This window comes from Thunnus maccoyii, chromosome 7 (genome assembly GCF_910596095.1).
Source record: "Thunnus maccoyii chromosome 7, fThuMac1.1, whole genome shotgun sequence".
NCBI lineage: Eukaryota > Metazoa > Chordata > Actinopteri > Scombriformes > Scombridae > Thunnus > Thunnus maccoyii.
Window position 1 is genome coordinate 10,819,988 of NC_056539.1, and position 20,652 is coordinate 10,840,639.

Sequence of the window (20,652 nt, forward strand, 5' to 3'; positions counted from 1 at the left end):
TGTGCTACTCATGCAGCTTTAACAGTTGCCTTGGTAGAGGTAAGAAACAACCATTCCTCATATAACGACTACAATGACACTGGTGATGACACGGCCCTTATGATAAGCTCATACACTGCCATACAAGGAAGTAAAGCAGCCCTATCTTTTACTTTGCTTTCTAAACAGTTATTTTGCATTAGCTTGTCTACCTCTCTTGTCTTCAACTGTTACTATTTAGGGAAAACAGCTTCTGATCACAAAATCCCATCAACGATAGCTGTATATCACTGACAAAAGATAATTTGGGCTGAAATATAAGTAAGGTTTATAAGATAGGAATAATTCTTCAGAACATGTCCTTAAAAGAATATGTTCAGAGGATGTGGTTTGTGTTTCCTGATAAACTCCACTGTGTTGGAATCATTTCCTCTCATTTCAAATTAATGACAGTTGTCCACACCAGGGTGGGATGAACAGATTATAGGGTCACTTTTGGTACTGACGAATCCTTTGTATTATAGTTCTGGTCACTGCTAACTCCACTGTTGTCCTGGGGAAAGAACTGACAGCCACATGGTGTTTAAAGCTGCTACTTTTCCCCAGCATTTTCTTTGGCATGTTGGAAATGTCGACAACAGTTGACATGACGAAATGTTGTGAATTCTCGATGGTGCAACAACAGGGGCACGATTGATTTCTTAATGACTTCCTGCCCATAAAGACCCCCAATTATCTTTGATGCAGTTCATGACCAAGTCAAAGCTTGACCATTTGTTGAACCAACCTCTCGTGTGCTCATGTTAAGAAATGACTTACATGCCTTTAACAGTTTGTTACTACCATATAGTTCCCCTGCTATCGTAAAAGCAAGCAGGTAAGAACTTTATTTAGTCCTAGGCCACATCCTGTTAAACTCAATAACCCAATGATTTGCGAGGACAGGCTGAGGCCCCCGGGCAGGCAGGCCAGGCCCAGGGCTTTCCCCTCCTACACACTGCCAGCTTGGCTGCTTTTCCAAGGCTATGAAACAAGTCACCCTGCCCTCCCACTTACCTCACACGCCCACGTATATATACACAAACACAAGTCTCAAGTGACCTCACCATCTCACCCGTTTCTGTCATCTCTTGCTTATTCTCTCCCAGTCTTTTAAACCTATCCTCCCTTGTTTCCCATCTATCTCTGCCATCTCCTCTCTCTGCCCTTTCAGCCTCTCATTGTGTGTTTATCCTAGTTTTGTTTTCCCACGGAGTTCTGCGGCAGGAAGAGGATATTTTTAACCAAACACTTATTTTTCATTGATATTACGTTTTGGGAGATATTATCACTATCAAATAGTTATATGAGTGATAAAAGAGGGCATCATATTACAAACACCATTATGCACTAAATGATGTAGATAATTGACAAATAAATCTAAACTCACTACTATACACTGTAGAATAGTACTCACTAAGGTCAACAAAAATTTAAGAGTGTTTCTCAAAAGGTCGTTAACGGCTGTGGTCTGTTAGAGCAGCAACTGCAACACCTTAGGCACTGGGCCCTTTCCAATCCTCTTTTATTACACTTAATGGCTACAGACATACTGCCTGCGCCTGAAAACTTATCTGTAACAACAGTAGTAGGGATGGGAGCGTGTAGGTCAAATGAACAGTCGGGAATCTAATTGCTATAAATGCTAATAAAGTGCCATGACTCTTGTTTGTAATGTAGGTAGTGTACAGTGACAGTTCGACCTAGCATGTGTGCAAGCTGAAAAAGTGCAATGAAAGCAGCAGTCTTATCTGTCCAATTTCTGCTTTCTGTGTATATGTGATTAGAGTGGAGGAACTGAGGGTTATTAGTTCAGTCACCCCGCCCCAATGATCAGCTGACTGTAACAACCCCTACCCCAGGCTCTCCGCTCTGGTGTCAGCTGTTGACCTTGTCCATGCAGTCAACAGAACTTGACTGATGGCCTGTGTGTGTGTGTGTGTGTGTGTGTGTGTGTGTGTGTGTGTGTGTGTGTGTGTGTGTGTGTGTGTGTGTGTGTGTGTGTGTGTGTGTGTGTGTGTGTGTGTGTGTGTGTGTGTGTGTGATTTCACGGAGGTGGGTCTGGGGCCAGGAACTGAAAAGCCACCACTGGTGTCTCTCTTTCTGTCTGGATTATGTTATACCAAGCTGTCTGCATGTCCTACATCTCTGACATATCTGCTGGGCTGTGATTTTAATAGCACGGCTCTAAGCTGTTCCTTTCCGTGACCTTATCACAGACTTGAAGCAGACACTGCCTTTTTGGTAAACTAGCTCTCTGATTAACCTGCTATTGAGAGGAGTGGTACGAGTTAAGACCGCTTTTCATTTAAGGATTAAATTGATTTATTATGGTGTGTAATAGTACGTTGAGTGTTTGTAGACAGCACAAGCTCTAAACGCGCTGAAAGCGACGATTGACGTGCCTCATTTGACGGTCCTATAGCGCGCTGCAGACATCAGATTTGAAATGCCAACACCACAGAACCAATACAGATTTAACCTGTTGTTCTTTGTATTTACTGCTGCATTAGTTGGATGTAATGAATGAATGAAAAGGAGAAATGCAGAGGAGGAAAATTAAACTAAGAGCGTCTGTTTCCACAGTAAATCATCTGTTGAGTGTTTGATGGTTATTTGTACTCTAGAACGTAACCGCCGTGAAACAATCAGAAAATAACATTTCATTTCTCTCATTCACTCTGCCGCCGCTCCCTCTCCTCCCTCGACCACCGTTGTGCTGTCTCCCTCTCTCTTTCTCACTCACTCATGTTCTCGGCTCGCTCACGCCATCTCTCTCTTTTTTGGCTGCTGAAAATACAGTTTTTGGTCGCTGGGTCCTCATTTGACGCTCCAAAATCGAAACAAGGTCGGAGTAGGGGCGTCAAGGCAGTTTGATACGCCTCATAACCCTTTTGGTACGTGTTCAGGCATTTAAAACAATAGTTGTACTTTAAAACGCACGCGCCAGACGCTTTCAGTGCGTTTGGGCCTTTAGTACGACTCTAGAAGACAAACAGACAAATCAACGTATCCCATCACAGATCTTTGATCAAGAAGCCAATTTGTTAAAAAGCCACTGTATTTTCAAAAGTACACATGGACATGTTTACATCTTGCTTTGGTCTGTAAGATCCTTTAGTCACACAACCTACAACCAAAGAAATAAACTGATAGAGCAAAGAGTCTCAAGTCTAGAGGCCTACTCACAGTAGTTTTAGCAGTTCCACTGACCACAAAGAGCTCCACTTAGGACCCCACAAACCAAAGCTGATGCTAAAAAGGCCTCTGACAATAATATTTAATCAGTGCTTCCTGCTGAAATTTCAATGAGTTTGTTCCAAAGAACTAGATTGCCTCTCCTTGACAACTGTGCTACAGTTAAATTTGTAAATGTTAATTAGAGGGGATGGTCTGAGAAACAATATAAGCTGATCAATTGTCATTGTATTTACATGTTTACAGTTGTGGGGTCAATAGAAAATAATTATGTCTTTCTTGTCCAGCTCACAGACAACCATGTCTAGAACAACTATCCCAGGCCAACCGAAGCAGTATACCCAGTCCAGCAACCTCCTGACAGGCAGGCTTTCAAGTTGTGCCAAGTCTGAGTAAAACTAGCCAGGGACAGCTTGCTGCTTACAAGCCTCCTGGAATTTTCCAGTGTTTTCATATGTTCTGGAAAATAAAAGGATGCCATGTCAAGTGTCCCAGCTAGCAGCCAAATGACTGGTTCAAAGAACAGCTCCTCTAGTTGTATATGTAGGAGATCCTAAAGCTGACTACTAGAAACTAATATGCTCAGGATATTGTCGGCAGATTACGCTACCTGGCAAATCCACATGTCTTTCTCCAACAAAGAACAAGCAGATGTTAACAAGTGAAAAGCAGGACAAGTTGAGAAAAAGAGAGGGAGGAAAGAGCCAGAAAAGAAAGCAAGAAAGACGATCCCTGCTGTTATTTGGTTTGGTGCCAAGAGGAAGTGGCCCAGGGATAGGTGCCATGAGGATGAGCTGGCATTCACAAAGGTATGTCTCAATAGTTGAAGTCCACAGTTTGAACTAGTTAGAAGAAATAAAGAAAAGAACTGTATGCATCCAAAATAACATGGTGGGCTTCTGAAAAGGATTTGTAAAATTGAGGAAACATAAAAAAACACAACGCACACAAAAAAAAAGACACACAGTATTGTGTTGCGTGTGTGCCTATTTGTGTTTATGTGTGAGAAACTAATTGCGTGTGTGTGAGTGAGTGTTGACGCAAGATGACGTCTCAGTTATGCAGAAATTTCAACACAGAATACCACACAACATTTGCAAAAGGGATAAACTGTCATTTGTAACAGTCACATGAAATGTGGCCAAGACGATCATTTAAAATGTTATTATTTCAATAAATGAGATAATGTGACTGTGTCAATTGGTCATAAATTTAAAAAGAACTCCAGTTCTGCATAGCCAAGAAGATTATATTTTCATCAGCGTACAAAAACATGTAGATGTCTCTTTACCTTTGTTACCTCACGTTTTAATAGGGGCTTTGAGTTTTGAGTACATTATTTCATGCTGATATATATGTTTAAATTGGTATTATCTAGAGCTAAAATTGAAATTAGGCAAAGTTATACTAGATCCTATTTTTATTTGTGAGAGTAGAGAACAATACTAGATTACAAGAAGGTTCCAGGAAATAAAACCACATCTTAAGGTTACATTCACAGGTTCTCTCAGTACCTCTGACAACCTTGCTCTCTTTCGCCTTGTGCATGACACACACCCACGCTTTTACACACCTGTGGTCAGTGGACTACTATCATACTGTGAGTCATGATGGTGGGCTCGTTGCCCGTAAGTTGCTAATTTGGTTCCTAGCCAAGAATCAACTGCAAACTGAGCAGGGAATTTACTCTTTTACAACCATGGGCACAGGTCTATTCATTTTTTAAAAACACAGTGGCATCATCCCATGATAGTTGACAGACCCGATTACTCTGAATGAATGTCTTCACGTTCTCACTGTGAATCATCTCAGGTTAAAAGAATTTTAAAAGCATTTACGAAAAGCATTTAGTGAATATGTTTTACATGTTAGGAGAGAAAGGGAATGTGCTTTGACATCAAATCAGTCAGATCAACTTTCATAACACTAGTTAGAAAGATGAGTATGATGTCCCACCAAGAGTGTAAGAGAGAGTTATTGAGCGGTCACTTTTATGACTGCCTTCAATATGCTATAGATATGTAATAAACTGAAAGAACTAAAAAAAAAAAAAAAAAAGTACAGGAATTTTCCTGGCTCAAGATCAGACAAAGGAGGTACTTAAACTGTGATCTACTGAACCTTGATTTATCCATTTATTTTAGATTACAATATAGATACAGACTGTAAAACAAGGGCGATGATAGAGGGGTTTGACATGCAACAAAGGTTCCCGGCTGAAATTAAACTTGGGATGTGGTGATTACATATGTGTCTTGACCAAACCGCTCAAGGGCGCCCCATGATTTATTTTTTAAAAATAGGGAATAGATTGTGTCAGGTTCCTAGAATAAACCCAAACATCAAGAGAAAGGCAGGTTACGTGCTGGACAAGTCGCTAGTCTATTTACAGGGCAAACACATATAGACAAACACATTCACAGGCTTTCTACAGGCACATTTTAGAGTAACCTGCATATCTTGGGACTGTGGGGAGAAATCCGCATGCAGATACTGGGAGAATGTGCAACTTCCAAACAGAACGGCTCCAGTCGGCTGCCAGATTTGAACACAGGACCTTCTCGCTGTGAGACGACTGCTCTCTACTGAGCCACAATGACACTCCTAATGTAACAGAACAACCTTGCAATGAATCCTACCTTTAACAAAGTTTCTCAGGTTTTTATTCAACCCTTGTAGTTTGCAAGGTGTTTCTAATGGGAAAGTACTAAAAAGGCCAAAATGATTGTTTTGAGTACATGGATGTTAAGTATTCACAAGTTGATATGGCAAAACAGATGACTATTTGATGTGTGTATATATACAGCCTAATATGAAAGGCACTAAAATCTTGAGATGCTCTCTATTATTATGATGTATTTTTTTGTATTTTTAAAATTCAAAAAATGTGACTACTACTTTTTGTTGTGTTTAAGTTTTACTTACATTTGGAACTCCACAAAAGAATCAGATGGGTATGTTTTATGTAAGTTTTTTTAACAATAAGACATTAACCAGGACAGCCAAGTGGACTTTTCCCGCTTTGCCATCACTACAGGATCATGGCTCATGGAAACTAGCTGAAATAACTCGTTAACAGCAAAACTAGTTGATCTCTAACACCTGCACTCTGACATATTAATAATCAGTCTCTTCCTCCTGCAGCGGCTGTCCTGTTTCCTGTCTACTGTCAGGCCTGACAGATTTGCTGCATCTTGTATCATGAAGGATAAATTACTTTTAATGACCAGCAATAACTAGCTCAAATATCACCATATGTTTGTATTTTCACTATCACCACCCTGGAATTATTCCGCTTCTGCAAGTACAACTGGCACTGATGTCTGACACATGTAATGCAATACTCTTATAAAAGGTTTAATCATTGCGGGCATGGTTACATGTTGATAAAGATGAAAATTTCTCTTTGCAGCATATGAAACCTGCATTGCTGGCACCCATCCTCTATTTTCTTACCCCCCGTTCTTTTCCCCTCCTCATGCACTCACTCATCACCACCATCATTGTTTATTCACTTCCCGTAAGCTGCACGACTAGATCATGCTTGAGGTTTAACGTAATACCAGGAAACTGACAACATGTGCCCACCAAGAGGCTGTCCTGCTGTGCCCCTGGCCTTCAGGAACTAGTTCAGGTCTTTTACACATGAGTTTTTTTCACATGAGAATTACACACTTGCAATTTTGTTGCATTGATGTTAACACAGGCAACATGTACTGTGGAAAGAAATAACACAGTGAGGTGGCTCACTGGTGGTTTGTTGGATAGAAACAAAACAAAAGCAAATGGGCTCACACAACTGCATGACTCAATTTCACTACCAGTTAGTAACTTTTACCATCCAATGTAAAAAAAATGTGTATTTTAATAATGTAATAGAGTATTGTAAAGCTTTGTTGTCTAAAGCAGTGATTACTTGAGACCATGGATTGTGTAATTTCTAAAATTCTATGAAATGCTGACAGAGTGAAATTAACCAATTAGTCAGAAATTCACTAGAAATAGGCCCAGCAAGCCTTGCACCAATGAAGTCACTGGACTGATATGAACTACAGTTCTATCAACACTGTGCAGTCTGATGACTGATAAATCAAAAAAAACCAAACAACGCAATTCTATCTACAGTGCAGTACACCATTGCACATATTTAATGGCCATCCAGAAAACAGACAAGAGTGCTATTTAGCCTGGCAAGATATCAGATTCTAGCACTTACTGGAAAACAGCAAGGAGCGAGACAGACAATCATTTGTCATATTTCCTGGCTGGGAATTAGAGCCTCAGTGGTGCACAGGGAGACTGACTACCCTGACCTGCCAGCAAAGAAATTCATAGCCTGACTTGCTCACCGGCAAACATTCAATTGTGAGCCTAAATTCTAAGCCTGGTTTACTTTCTTTGACATTTTCCACTCTGAACAAACAGCAGATGAACTAGTGTCAGAAACAGATGAAAATACGGTCACTGGATAATAGTTTGACTAACAGGGATTAAGTCTAGTCTGATCTTAAAGTTCAATGGAGACATCAATTTAAAAAACGTCCTGTCTGAGACGTGGCTCAGTTCTCGTCCGGGAAGCCAGCTCTTACAGGCACTTATGAGAAACTAATTTGAGAACTGCTTTAAAATCCATTTTCACAGTTTAATCATGTCACTTGTCAGTTACTGTCCAATAACTTTAACATAAGATTGTAATAAAGGATCAATTCTAATGAAAGCCAGGCTCCATCAGTGTTGTACTTACAAGGAAGTATTTTCAAAATTCATTCAAGGAAGTTTAAGTTAAAAATACAGCCGTACTGAAGTAATAAAGTGCTTAGTCTTATCTATAGTTTCCTGATAAGGACAATAAGCACTGCTCACATAAGCAGCTTTCAGTTAGTGACAGTTACTGACCATGACATCACAAGTAAAAAAAAAAAAAAAGTTTTCCAACAAAATCATCCTTAAAACAAGAGACTTTTATACTGAGTTTTTAAACTTCACAAAGTGTAATATATGCAAAAAACAAATCAAACAGTACCAGTACCTTGGGAAGTGGTCGTCCCAGCTGTGAATACAATTTAGTCCAGAACTGCATGAGAGACATGGGTCCAAACGCTGCAGTATGGGGAGGGGGGGGGGTACACACACACACATCCACTCCTGCTTCACCTTGAATCCCTGAATGCGACAGCTTCTTCCATGTGTTGGTATTCACCTTACAGCTGGTGCACTTCCACCCAACAGTGGACTCTCACTAGCCCTTTCACAGTTTCTCCCTGGTTCAACACACACATCTACGCTCTACCGCAGGTACGCTCTGGGCAATGAGCTCACACATACAAACTCTGTTTCTCTCACAAACAGAGACACAGACAACTCTAAAACATGCTTCCTGCTTCACCAGGGGCTGTCACGTATTTGCATAGAGGGCTTAGTCATAGTGACTGTGGACTAGTTCCTCAGAGCTCAAAAAGGTGGTTTGAGAGTGAGTGAGAGCACAGGGGAGGGGAGGGGAGGGGAGAGGTGGGGAGAAGAGGGAGGGAGGAGGGGAGGAGCTTTCAGGAAATGATGCTTTTGTTGGTAAGTGACTAGAGTTACTGGCAGTCGGGCCCATTTTACTGTACATGGTGTAACTCAACCGCATTTGTAGTGTAAACAGTATTGCGCTCTGGACCTGGCCGCTCCTCACACCCTGCTGCTTACCGCTATATTTAATGGGCCTGGGCCACTATCTAATGATTATTATATTTAGAGACTGACTCCCTGCCTGGCTGCCTGTCTTACTTCATACTTTGCCTTTTGTCTTTCTATTTGTCTGTGCAGGCTCAATTTCAAGACAGCTGTTCAAGTAATGATTTCTATTTAATCTAATGATCTATAGCCAAAAGGTGGAAACGCTAATATGAGGGAAGCAAACACATTTTCTAATTACCTAACTGGGGAGGATAGTCACTCGTGAGAGTGCAGATCCCAGCAGGCTTGATTTGTCAGTCAGCCTGTCAAAATGTTTCTCTATTAATTTAACTGTGTTATGTTTATCTGCATAGGAAAAAAATTAACAAACCAGATTTATAGTCCTCACATGGTCCCCCAACAGATGTTATGCCAAAAACAATGAGGACAGCTTAAAAATAACAAGAAGACAGCTGAAGTGGTCAGACATGTATTAACAGATCAAGTGCAAGCTGCACATGTGCATATTATTCAGAAGTTATTTCAGCATTCAGCCAATACTTCTATCTGTGCACAATTACACAAAAATACCTCATTATAAAAAGGTCATTCCTCTTTACTGGAATCAGGGGTGCGATTGTTAAAAAAAGAGTGTTCTGGGAATCTGATGGCAAATGGATTATTTCAACAACTCCATGATGTTTATCAAAGACAGTGTCATAATATTAGTTTTTCTGATAAAGAGACAGTGTTAACTGTTTAAGAGGTTATCATAAGCAAGGACACTGTGGTATTTTAAAAAAAAAAACGTGATCTATCTCTTTCACTAGTGAAACAGAAGGGTCCATTTGCGCACCCAGCTTCCAGGAATACACAATATCACGCCAGGATGGTGAAGTATTGTAATGTCCATCTCTGCTGGACTGAAAGGGAGTCAGACTCTCAGAGACGGAGTGGCGCCTGTCCATGGTGTCATCATAGTATAAGTGGGAATCCTCTGGATAATGTATGTGCATATGTGTGTAAGCGTCTGTGTATTTGGTGGGTTGTGGAGGGTCATCAGGGGGGGATGAATCATTGATGAGCTTCTTTTGAATGCTCTGACACACACACACCTTATTGCATCACAGCCTAAAGAAGGAGGATCCATGCCTGATTTCAGTAACAACACAAGACTTCATTGATATATACTAGTATACATACTAGCAGAGACTGTTATTGTTTAGATTTTAGTGATGCTGATTCAATGTCCAATTCTGAAAATTGATCCCAGTTCTCATCGACACCTGATACTTTCTTTCTTATTGTATCACTGATGTCTTTTGTGAGTGCTAGCGTATTGTAAACACCACACATGTGCACTGATGCCACGAGTAGCTCGCAATGTAAACGGAAGTGCAGTCGGTCTAAACTTCACTTTCAATAATGTTTTTAACAAACTGGGTTTTTTTTTTTAGCAAATAGACGATGCTGACAAGGTCAAACCATCCAATGCTTACCTAAAACGAAAGTGGATAAGGTGGAGCACACACTCCCCACGGAAAATAGTGCACCTGTTAACAACCCTTCAAATTAACCATTAACTTCCCCTTTCAAACTAGGCCATCCATATGACGGAAGAGCTTCTTATAAGGAAGTAACTGAGAAAAACCACTTGATTTTTATCTTGACTGACTAGCCACAAGAAATAAGTCAAGAAAAACAAGATAATCTTCTATGACAACAAAATACAACCTCAAAACACCTTTCACTTTATCAAAATTTCCTTCTCTTTTTTTCTCCCCCTTCAAGTGGCTTCATAACACATTTTGGGTCATTTAAAAGCTTATATCAACTGGACATTTCTAGATATGTTGTGCATATATTTTCTTGTAATTCAGCATGACATATTTAGTATCTTTGGAAGCCATGGGACTAGTGGTTGCTGAATTATACTTGTCTGCAAAAACTAAGAGTGTAATGAGGGATCAGTTATAGGGTCAGTGGAGTTGCAAAGTTTCATATGTAAATGCATGCACAAGTGGAATCAGTGGACCTCATGGCCCATATAGGGCAAGTGAAGGGATTCCAATTTTACAAAAAGCAAAGCTGGAAAGGGATGCACACAACAATTTAATGCAAATGAACTCTTCCTAGAAGTGCACTGTGCACAGTAGAATACATGTGTGTAATAATGAGAGAAACAGCACAGAGAAAGCACAAGTGTGTGGCAAGAGACTAAGACCGTAAATGTGCCTAAACATGCCTTATTGCATGTATATGTGTATGTACATGTACAGTATGAGTATATAAACAATACAGTATGTGTGTTAATGTGCGTGCTTGAAGAGTGCTGTTCACTCTTTGAGGTTAGCCAGAGTGGTTAGTGAATGAGTTCTAGTGTTTTTGTCTTCCAGTAAGTCTTGTTTTCATTCTTATGCTCTGCATAAAACTTTGCATACTTTGGATTCACCAATGACCCAATATAAGCTTAGGCAGGTGTGCACGTGTCACTGTGGTGCAAAGTGTATAATTCTCCTTCAAACCCCAGGGAATGACTTTAAGATTCAGCGTCTTTTAAAGCGCAGTGCTCGTGTCTTTTGATGGTATTGATGATAAAGCATTTTTTCTAGTTTATTTAGTTTAGTTTTGGGGATATCAGGGTTAATTTTAATTAAGATAAAAGAAGCCACTAACTGCCATTAATTCTTGTATAGATCTGAGATTATTGTAGATCAGTAAATATAATAAAATCTCAGTTTGGTTTTGTCAAAGTTTCCACAGTTTATCTTAATTTTATTGTGCCCAAGCTGAGTGTTTTGATAGTACTTTATTTTACAAGTCCAGAGTTCCCCAGTAACTCCCAAGAAAGAATTTAATGTGGAACTGTTGTTTCTTTGGAAGTTTCCTGGAAAGAACCATGTAATTTGGCGCTAACATATCAAATGATTGATCACTGTAAGTACAAAGCCTTTCATAAAAGGCATTGTCTAGATCTATTTAATCTCTTCAATATAAATATCTAATAACTTAAAAGACAAATAAAATACTAGTTAGTAAATATGAATAGAATAATTGCCTACACAAAATACTTGCAACATTATTTACTACTTTATGATCCATTAGATTTCAGTGGAAGTGTTTATTATGAAATGTATTATGATATTTTTTAAAGCCATTGCAGTGCAACATAATGGCTCTATTAGGTACATTAGAAACATCCGTATGTGTGTGGTAAACATATTACTATAATGGTGGTAACCATATTTAGAAAGCCTACATTAAATAAATGTTCAAAGCATATCAAAAATGTGAGACATCAATTTTATCCACATCATTGTACAGTTGCCATGTATTCCATTTCAGTTGTTTGCTAGTGATATACAGTAATTGTCAGATAATCTAAGAAAGATACTGACTCTCAAAGGGGAGTCTATTCATTCTAATACAAACAAACATTCGACTCTAGTTTTCCAGTTACCAGCAATCTAGACACAGACATCCTGTCTGCATGCTGCAACACTGTGCCTTCGTACAATATGAGGATATTCCAACTGAGCTCTGTTGAAGTGCATAAACAAACTATCACACTGTGGGAAACTGTGCAAACCAAGAGAGATTTCACTAATGACTCTACAGTTGTAACTGAAACTGGCTGGAGGTAAACATGGCAGTCAGTCACCTGACAGCTAAAACAATCACGATCAATGATTCCACACAGTCACACTTGCCTAAATTTCTTGTGTACTGTCACGGTTCAACAGTACAAAGAAAAGAAGAAGTCTTGCTTTATGGCTGTGGATGAATAGGGGAAAAATTGGGTAGGGTCAGTATGCTGTGGTGATGGAAGAAAAAAAAATGGAGGATGAAAAAGGGAGCTGAGTGGTGGACTAGTCATGATGACCCCGTGACTTACATTTTCTCTGCATGCCTCACATGGCAGGGAGTGTCCAAAACCAGGAAGAACAGCTGAGAAAGCACAACACAAGCCCTCTCTCTCTCACACACACACACACACACACACACACACACACACACACACACACACACAAACACACACAAACACACACAAACACACCATAACATTCCCTGTCTCCAATGCCGAGAAACCAAACCTGCTTCTCATGAGTGCACCAATGACGAAGTAGCCAGTTTAATCTAAAACACATAAAAAAGACAACTGTCGGGGCATACTGTTCTAAATATGTAGAAAGACAAATAGATCCAACGTGATCGTGAGACCCCTCGTAATTACTTGTAAGGAAGACATAGTCAGACACGCTGACACAGGCTAATGGAAAAGTAGGGAAACCCCACATGAATCACAAAATCCATGCCAGTACAGTGATGCATGTGATGAGGAAGATACATCGCTCTCCTTTATAAAAGCCTTCATGCATATCCTTTGTTCGTGAAATCCCCCCAGCTTAAACCGCTACACAAAATATTTTCATACCTTCTAAAAGTCTTCTTATATTCCACAGAACCATCATACTCATCCACACACCTGGCCACAAACATGAAGTGAAACTCTTGTACGTAGTTTTTTTCTGTCTACTTTGTGTTTCCCTTTAAATGTTGATAATTGTCAACTATATCTTAATAGAGACTAATACTTGGATTACCACTACTAAGGGGTAGTGCAAATAATACTGCATATACAGACAAGTCTAACAAAGCTTCAAAATAGACATCAAAAGCTAACAATGGACTAATATTAACTGAGAATGACCTACGTTTTTAAATGTGTTTAAAAGTGACTGCTGGTGTATTCAAACCAGAATCTTTTACTTTGTTCTTGCAAGTGTTCCTGTGCCAGCTACATAATGATGTGTACCTCTAAGGACCTAACTTAATTTGGCAAAACTTTGCTGAACATATAATGGAAAAGTAACGCACACCAAGGGTTGTAGTGATGTGCTGATCACTGGAAGAAGCCTTGATAGTAGGAAAAAAGTGTCGCACACTCTGGCTCAATAGGCATTTCTCCTTTATTCAGATGACATTTCAGCCCTTCTTCAAGATGCACAATCATAGTAGGACCCTGGCACTGGTATGTTTTACATGCCACACCTTAGTAACACATCTGATCGTGATTAGATAATCATGTTCCACCATAACTGTAAGGGTGTTGTTTTTTTAGTGTTTTCTGTAATGTACCTCTATTTATTGGATATTTAGATAAGGTTGTTTCTGGTATTCTGGTATTTAACTTTTTCTGTATATCTATTAGAAATCTATTCAAAATAAATGTATCTGTAACATATTTGAATATACTTAACCGAAAAAATTGGATGTAAAATTTAAATCTCTATATGTGGTATGAAACATATTGGTTTTTGTCACGTTTATTTAAAGAAAATTTAATGGCTGCAGTTTCTGTCACTGTTTGTTAAAAGTTTTGATTCGCTTAAGGCCTCTTGATTGCTTTTTCTCACCCTTATGGTGGAACATGATTATCTAATCACCATTAGATGTGTTACTAAGGTGTGGCATATATAACATACCAGTGCCTGGGTCCTACTATGATTGTTCATCTTGAAGAAGGCCTGAGGGCTGCCATCTGAATGAAAGAGAAATGCATATGGAGCCAGAGTGTGCGACACTTTTGTCCTACTCTCAAAACCTTGTTTAACATCAAATAGCCTTTAGCTTTCATCAGACCTCTAGGCTATAAGACTAACTTCCAGAGAGACAACTCAACTCAACTGAGTCCCTGTACACAGCTGCTGAAATTGACTCATTTATTGTATTTTGTTTTTAAGTGGTTTATTTCATATATTTGATTCCCTTGTGCATTACAATTAATTAAATTACACTGCAGTCCTGCTGCATCAGATACATGCAATAATATTGCATTAAAAATATATACATTTTAAGGCTAAATTCTTGCTCCCCATTAAGTGGGTTTCATTATTCAGCTATTAATTGTTTTTTGAAAAGAAAATAAATATCTAGCCTTGCGGATAGGAGTATTTTGGGTTTTATCTGCTTGGGTTTTGATAAATTTCTTACCGAGATGCTGCTCTGAGAATGTTTTGTGGGGGTGCTCAAACACTTAAAAAAAAACTTAAAACTTGCCTTTTCAGAAACAATGCCCCTTTTACTTTGGATAATAAATAATTTAGTAGTTATTTTATGTTTGTATACTTAAAACTTACCCTTGCTCTTTGAACAAGAAATACAAGATCATATATTCTGAATGTGTGTGGACATGAAATCCAGGTCATTAGCATCTGTATTATTCAGTGAAAAGATTTTAAAAAACGTATAATCAAGTTAAGAAATGCCTTTTTCCTTGCCAGTGCTGTTGCACCTTATCCTGTCCTTAACATCATTAACATTTACTGCTTTGGCCTTAAGTTGAACCAAGAAAAAAATCCTGATAGCTATACCTTTTCTACTGTCAGACAGGCTAATCATGTGGAGAATAACGCCAGTCTGCTTGGTAACCCATGATTGCCCTTCTTCAAAACTCATCATCTTAGCACATTGTGTTTTAATATGGTTCCATAATGGCACTCAATCTATTCAGCCCAAATAGGCTTCAGATTAGAAACTCACTGGTCTGTGTCAGAACAATTGGCTTACGAAAAGAGACTGGCAGGACTGACACAAAAGCGCAAAGAAATAGAAAATGCAAATGATGGATTGTAACCATATTCAACTGGAGTGTTGGGTTAAATATGTGAGCGAAGAGATGGTTGCATGTTTACTTCACTCTCCACATGTAAGCATTTCCCATACTGAAAAATGAATATCCTAGTCTCATTATTATATCCCCAGGGTGGGGATAATAATCCCAGAAACACTCAAATAGGTCACAAAAGCTTGAAAATACTTTTTCAGAACTTTCTTACATCTCTAAATCACACAGCAGCATATCCTTTTCTGGACACAATTCCAAGCATGATGGAGAATTACAAAGAGTTTCCAGGGGAGGATGCTTTGTGGAAGTGTAGAGGAATGCAAAATTACAGTGTCTTATTAATGACATGCCTTGACAGGAATGAGGTAGGTAGTATTGCAGTCTAGACAACACTAGGCTTTAATCAGGTTGCTCTATGGTACATTAAGCGGACAGAAGACAGGATGAAAGAAGTGGGTGGGAGGCAAGGTCCTTCCCTCTAATAGTCAAGTAAAAGAGAAAGGGACATGCGGTACCAGCAAGAGAGACTTGAGAATGAAAACTATAATGCATCTAACTTTGTTTGAGTAAGTATGTCTTCAAACTGGCTCTTATAGACATTATAATTTATCAATATGACCATGCCAACACATCACAAAGACTTGTGAAACCAACCTGGGAGAAATCGCCATTCCTAGGAAGGTTGAAGCTGGAAAAGTCCACATCAGAGAATCCCGAGTACATGTCCATGGGGACATCCGGAGTGGTGGTGGTAGTGCTGCTGTTCAAGTGGTATTGCCTGGAGGAGAGAGAGAAGTTAAGTTTGTTTAACCAGTATTTATCCAAGTAAAACTGATGCATGCTGTTTTTTTAACACTGATGTACTTAGCCCACATAGAGTTTATACCTTAGAAATTCACACCTTAGAGCTGCCAAGTACAATCACAGCCTATTACCACTACTGTGCAATAAGCAGCTCAGCTAGAGGAACAACTGGAGCACTGAAAAGCGTCCCAAACTTAAGTCATCAAGTGTTATAATCAGAACAGAGGGTGATGTTTTCTGAAGATGGTGATCTAACACTGTAATACTCAAATAATATGACCCAACAACATAATACTGAGTTAGCACATGACCTTAACGGGAGAAAACACTTTCAGTTTCGTTTATAGAATCAAAGGTGAGTGAAGTAGAGCTTTATGTTATATCAAGGCGTATAAAAATGAATAACTGTTACTAAATCCAGGTGTTCAAAGTCAAATAAGTAGCAGTGTCAACTGTTGAAGATACAAGAAAGATAATATGAACACAAATCTTAGGTCAGACAGACAGAGAGAAGTTGAGGTTTAAATAAGGCAAGGAAGAGAAAGAGAGAGAGAGACACACACACACACACGCACACAAACACACGCAGGAGTCTACAGAAAGTCACGGAGAACAATATATACTTGCTTTGAAGATCTACGGTCCAGCTTTCCTTAATACCAAGCATTGTCCTTTTGCCAAATGTTAATATCCGACACAAGTCTGAAGACCTCGATAGACATAACCTATGATATTTTCAGTTTCTTGTTGAGTGGAAGTCACCATAATGTAACTACCCACTATGCTAATAGTGTTGGACGAACACTCAAAACAAAAGTAAAACTAAACAATGACAAGGTGGAACTGCAACAGTGCCGTCCCATGTTCTTCTCATCCAATCATGTGCCAGGGCTCAGGCTCAGAGGGATTGAGCTTGGCCAAAGCTATTCACAGGATTTGGCTCTGTGTCCTCAACCACGGGCCAGAGATCAGGGAGAATGATTGATTTAAGTTCAAAACACACCAAGAGGATGAAAGGGCAACCCCAAGCCAGTGAGTAGAGGCCAGTGTATGAAAGATGGTTCCTGTGATTTTTTTTGTGTTGAATATCCCTGCCTAATATGCAGCAGAATTTAATATTTAATCATGTCTATGTTCAAATGTTATATCATGAGTATCTGTTTACGAAATTCCTGATACCTCTTTTAGATAAACACAAACACCAAAGGCTTGAAATGTAAACAGCACTTTCTACTTTTTAAACAAGTGCTGATCATTGATGCACAGATGGTCAAAAATCACAGACCTTTTGTGATATTGCTATTGATCCTTTTCCACAATCAAGCAACTAAGAAATGAAATTCTACCAGAAATCTTAGTGTACACATTGGAAAAAACCAGATTAGCTATTATAATCATGAGTGATGAACAAATATGAGAAAAAAAAGATCATGAGATCATACGACTGAAGAATCGGTTTTAATTCTCAGAAAGATCATAGCTCTGTGAATGGTAACAATCACCCACACTGGAAATCCCCTTCCTGGCCCTTTAGCCAACAGTGATATGACAGTGATATTATTACAGTAGAAGTCTTGGCAGGCCAGCATCAGCTGCTTTCCAACAACACAAAGCTGGTTAAAGGCTCTCAGCCAAAGCAGCTGATTGACTTACTGTTTGTGTAGATCTACCTACAGGCAAGGGTGTAACTTTGGTTTGAGACGTAGGGAGGACGCAATAAAACAGGGGGGCTGTAGGTCCTCCTATTTCCTGCATTTCTACATGTATTTAGGGACTACAGTAACGTATAACCTACCTGCAACGCCTTCCTGTCATTATCAATGAACCAAATGACCTAACCCTTTATACAGCACATATAACCTACCTGTGACTCAGTGCTGCTTCTTCCTGCCTCGCCCTCTCTGTCTTCCATAGGAGCCTCCACCTCATCTGACCTCTGATACAAAAGCAGAGTCGAGTTACTCTCTTGAGCTTGTGGTGTTTGAGTCTAACGCTAAAGTAAACTAGCAGCAAGAGAAACTCTTTTACTGTTTTACAACCATCTTAAATATTTAGCTTGTCAAATCACTTTTCCCCCCCTTTGGAAATATGTGACAGGCTGGTGACTACTTTGCTCACCAGCCAACATTAGTAATAGTAAAAGTCACCTAGCAAGAGTGTATCAATGTTGGCTCATGGATGTATTATAAGAGCTGGATACTGGACCTGAAACGGCACCCATTCAGTCCAATAAGAATTGCTCTGCTGGTGTACACGCCCAAAAAAGTTTCTAGCTTCCAGGTTTGCTTCCGTATTCAGTGCTGACCACTGAATATGCGCAGTGGTGTTTCCCCTGCTGGTCCCGCCCACAAGTTCCCACTCAGCCCATAGACTTTACATTGTGATGATGTCACAGATTTTTAATTCCCTTTTCTCTGCTCGAGGAAAGTTTTATGAATATAAAACCTCAATGGGTCAAAAATTCATAATAGAAAGTCAACAGACATTTTACAGACATTTCTTTTACAATGGTGGTCTATGGAGAAAATGCTTTTTGGGCCGCAGGGGGATTTTTCACTGCAATACTGCGAGTGACCACTGGAAAAAAATTGGCTGCAAGGCTGAGTGGCGGGGCTTTATCCAGCTCTTATAATACATCCATGTGTTGGCTCAGTCAATGTTAGCCTAACACCAACAGAGAGGAGAGAGGAGGGGGAGGATGGGGAATTAGAAGGGGGACTGGGAGCTTGAGTGGGAGCTGTTTCCGCTTGGCCCTAGTGCATGCAGTATCTCCTGTTTTTTTTTTGTTTTGTTTTTTTTAATCTAACGTTAGTTTTCGGACTGTAAAAAGTGGAAGGGTCCAATGCTTCCTTCTGAAAAAGTGCACACCACAAACCTCCACCCGCACCCTCAGATCTGCCAGCAGCTTGCTCCTCTGGGGCCCAAATGCTAAGTTCCGCACCATGGGGGATCAAGCCTTCTGCTCTGCTGCACCACGCTTGTGGAACCGCCTTCGTAACCATCTGAGGGTGGCACAGACCCTAGTGTCTTTTCTAACAACCTCTCTATTCAGGAAGGATTTTTCATCTCAACACCTACTATTTTCTTTATGTGTGTTCTATGTTATTAATAAAACTTTGAGTTTCACTATGAATGAAAAGTGCTGTACAAATTCAATGTATTATTAATATTATTGTTACATGTAGCCTTCCAATACTAAGCCTGAAGCTGTGTACAGATCATCATTTGAACCTTGTTTTTGTTTTATAATCTCTTATTTGAGGCTGAAATATACTGAACATGCATATAACAATGTTATTTTTTATTCAGTTAGACTCGACTCCAATCAGTGGAGTTTACACAGTTACACTGCGGTTTTTTTAATTACCTATTTCCTGACAGACAGTCTACATCATTTTCTCACGACTTAAAATTAGGAACTTGAAGTGTCAGAACTGCTGTATCTTCCCAACATGTGGTTCAGTAAAAAAGTTTTATGTTGCAACAGTTCATCGGGAGTGCTGATCTTCAAAACACTATTCAAGCCAATGTAATTTCTACAAGTTGAACCCCAAAAGCAACTTGGCAACATTCTTGACAATAACAATAACAGCCACACTGCAATGTTATTAGCATGAATAATGCATACATTTAGGACGTGGAACAGAGCACAGATTTACTTGGTTAGATTTCCTTTGAGTGACTGTATAGACAAAGTCACAACCTATTGAAGCAAAATTTCATCCAATGTACTGGTTGAAAGAGTAAAAGCAAGAGCACTAACAGTATTCACCAGTTAGAAAAAACATGAGAATGAACCCCCTTTATGCAACAAACAGCATGTTGCAATGCATTTCTGTCAGTTTTAAGAATTAAATGCTTTTTAAAAAGGTAGTGGGCTAATACATTTTATACGCTATGCATTTTTAAGTTTTAGTCCAACTTGCAAAAAATGTTTGTTAATTAAAAAGGAAAGGAAACATAATCCCTTCAGCAAGATAAGCAACAGCGCAATGCTTCTTCCATAGAAAAACAAGGGCGTTCTTCAGAGTTTACTGAACAACTATTCAGTAAACAATTACACCCAACTACCCCCAATTCCTTGGAAGGACTCTTCCTTAAACCAGCACAATCATAAAATGTGTCTCTCATGATATCAACAATCAGCAATAAGTGAACTTTGAGTCAGAGAGCCTGGCTGCAGGCAATATCAACTGTAAGGCAGATAAGGTAAACAGTATGTTTAATTGTGCAGTGTCAAAAAGCTGACTTACTGCATCAAAATGAAACTGGTAAAACTGGGAGGCTCTGATCAACTAATCTCAATGAAATGTGGCTTACAGTAAGGAAAGAGTGTTTAGATACAG

The 20,652-nt window shown here is 39.3% G+C and overlaps 1 protein-coding gene across 6 annotated transcripts in view; it reads right to left on the minus strand.

The window, feature by feature from the left end:
- si:ch73-63e15.2 (protein strawberry notch homolog 2) overlaps positions 1-20,652 on the minus strand; it is a 69,396-nt gene that overhangs the window by 26,807 nt on the left and 21,937 nt on the right. For 3 of the 6 annotated variants that reach the window (XM_042415670.1, XM_042415667.1, XM_042415666.1), the window contains exons 4-5: positions 18,171-18,242; positions 16,157-16,280 (exon numbers count right to left, since the gene is read on the minus strand). In XM_042415670.1, the coding sequence (XP_042271604.1) occupies positions 16,157-16,280; positions 18,171-18,242 (196 nt within the window). Of the gene's footprint in view, positions 1-8,245; positions 8,567-16,156; positions 16,281-18,170; positions 18,243-20,652 lie in introns of those variants that run through there. The other 3 variants (XM_042415669.1, XM_042415668.1, XM_042415671.1) reach the window with 2 other exon arrangements.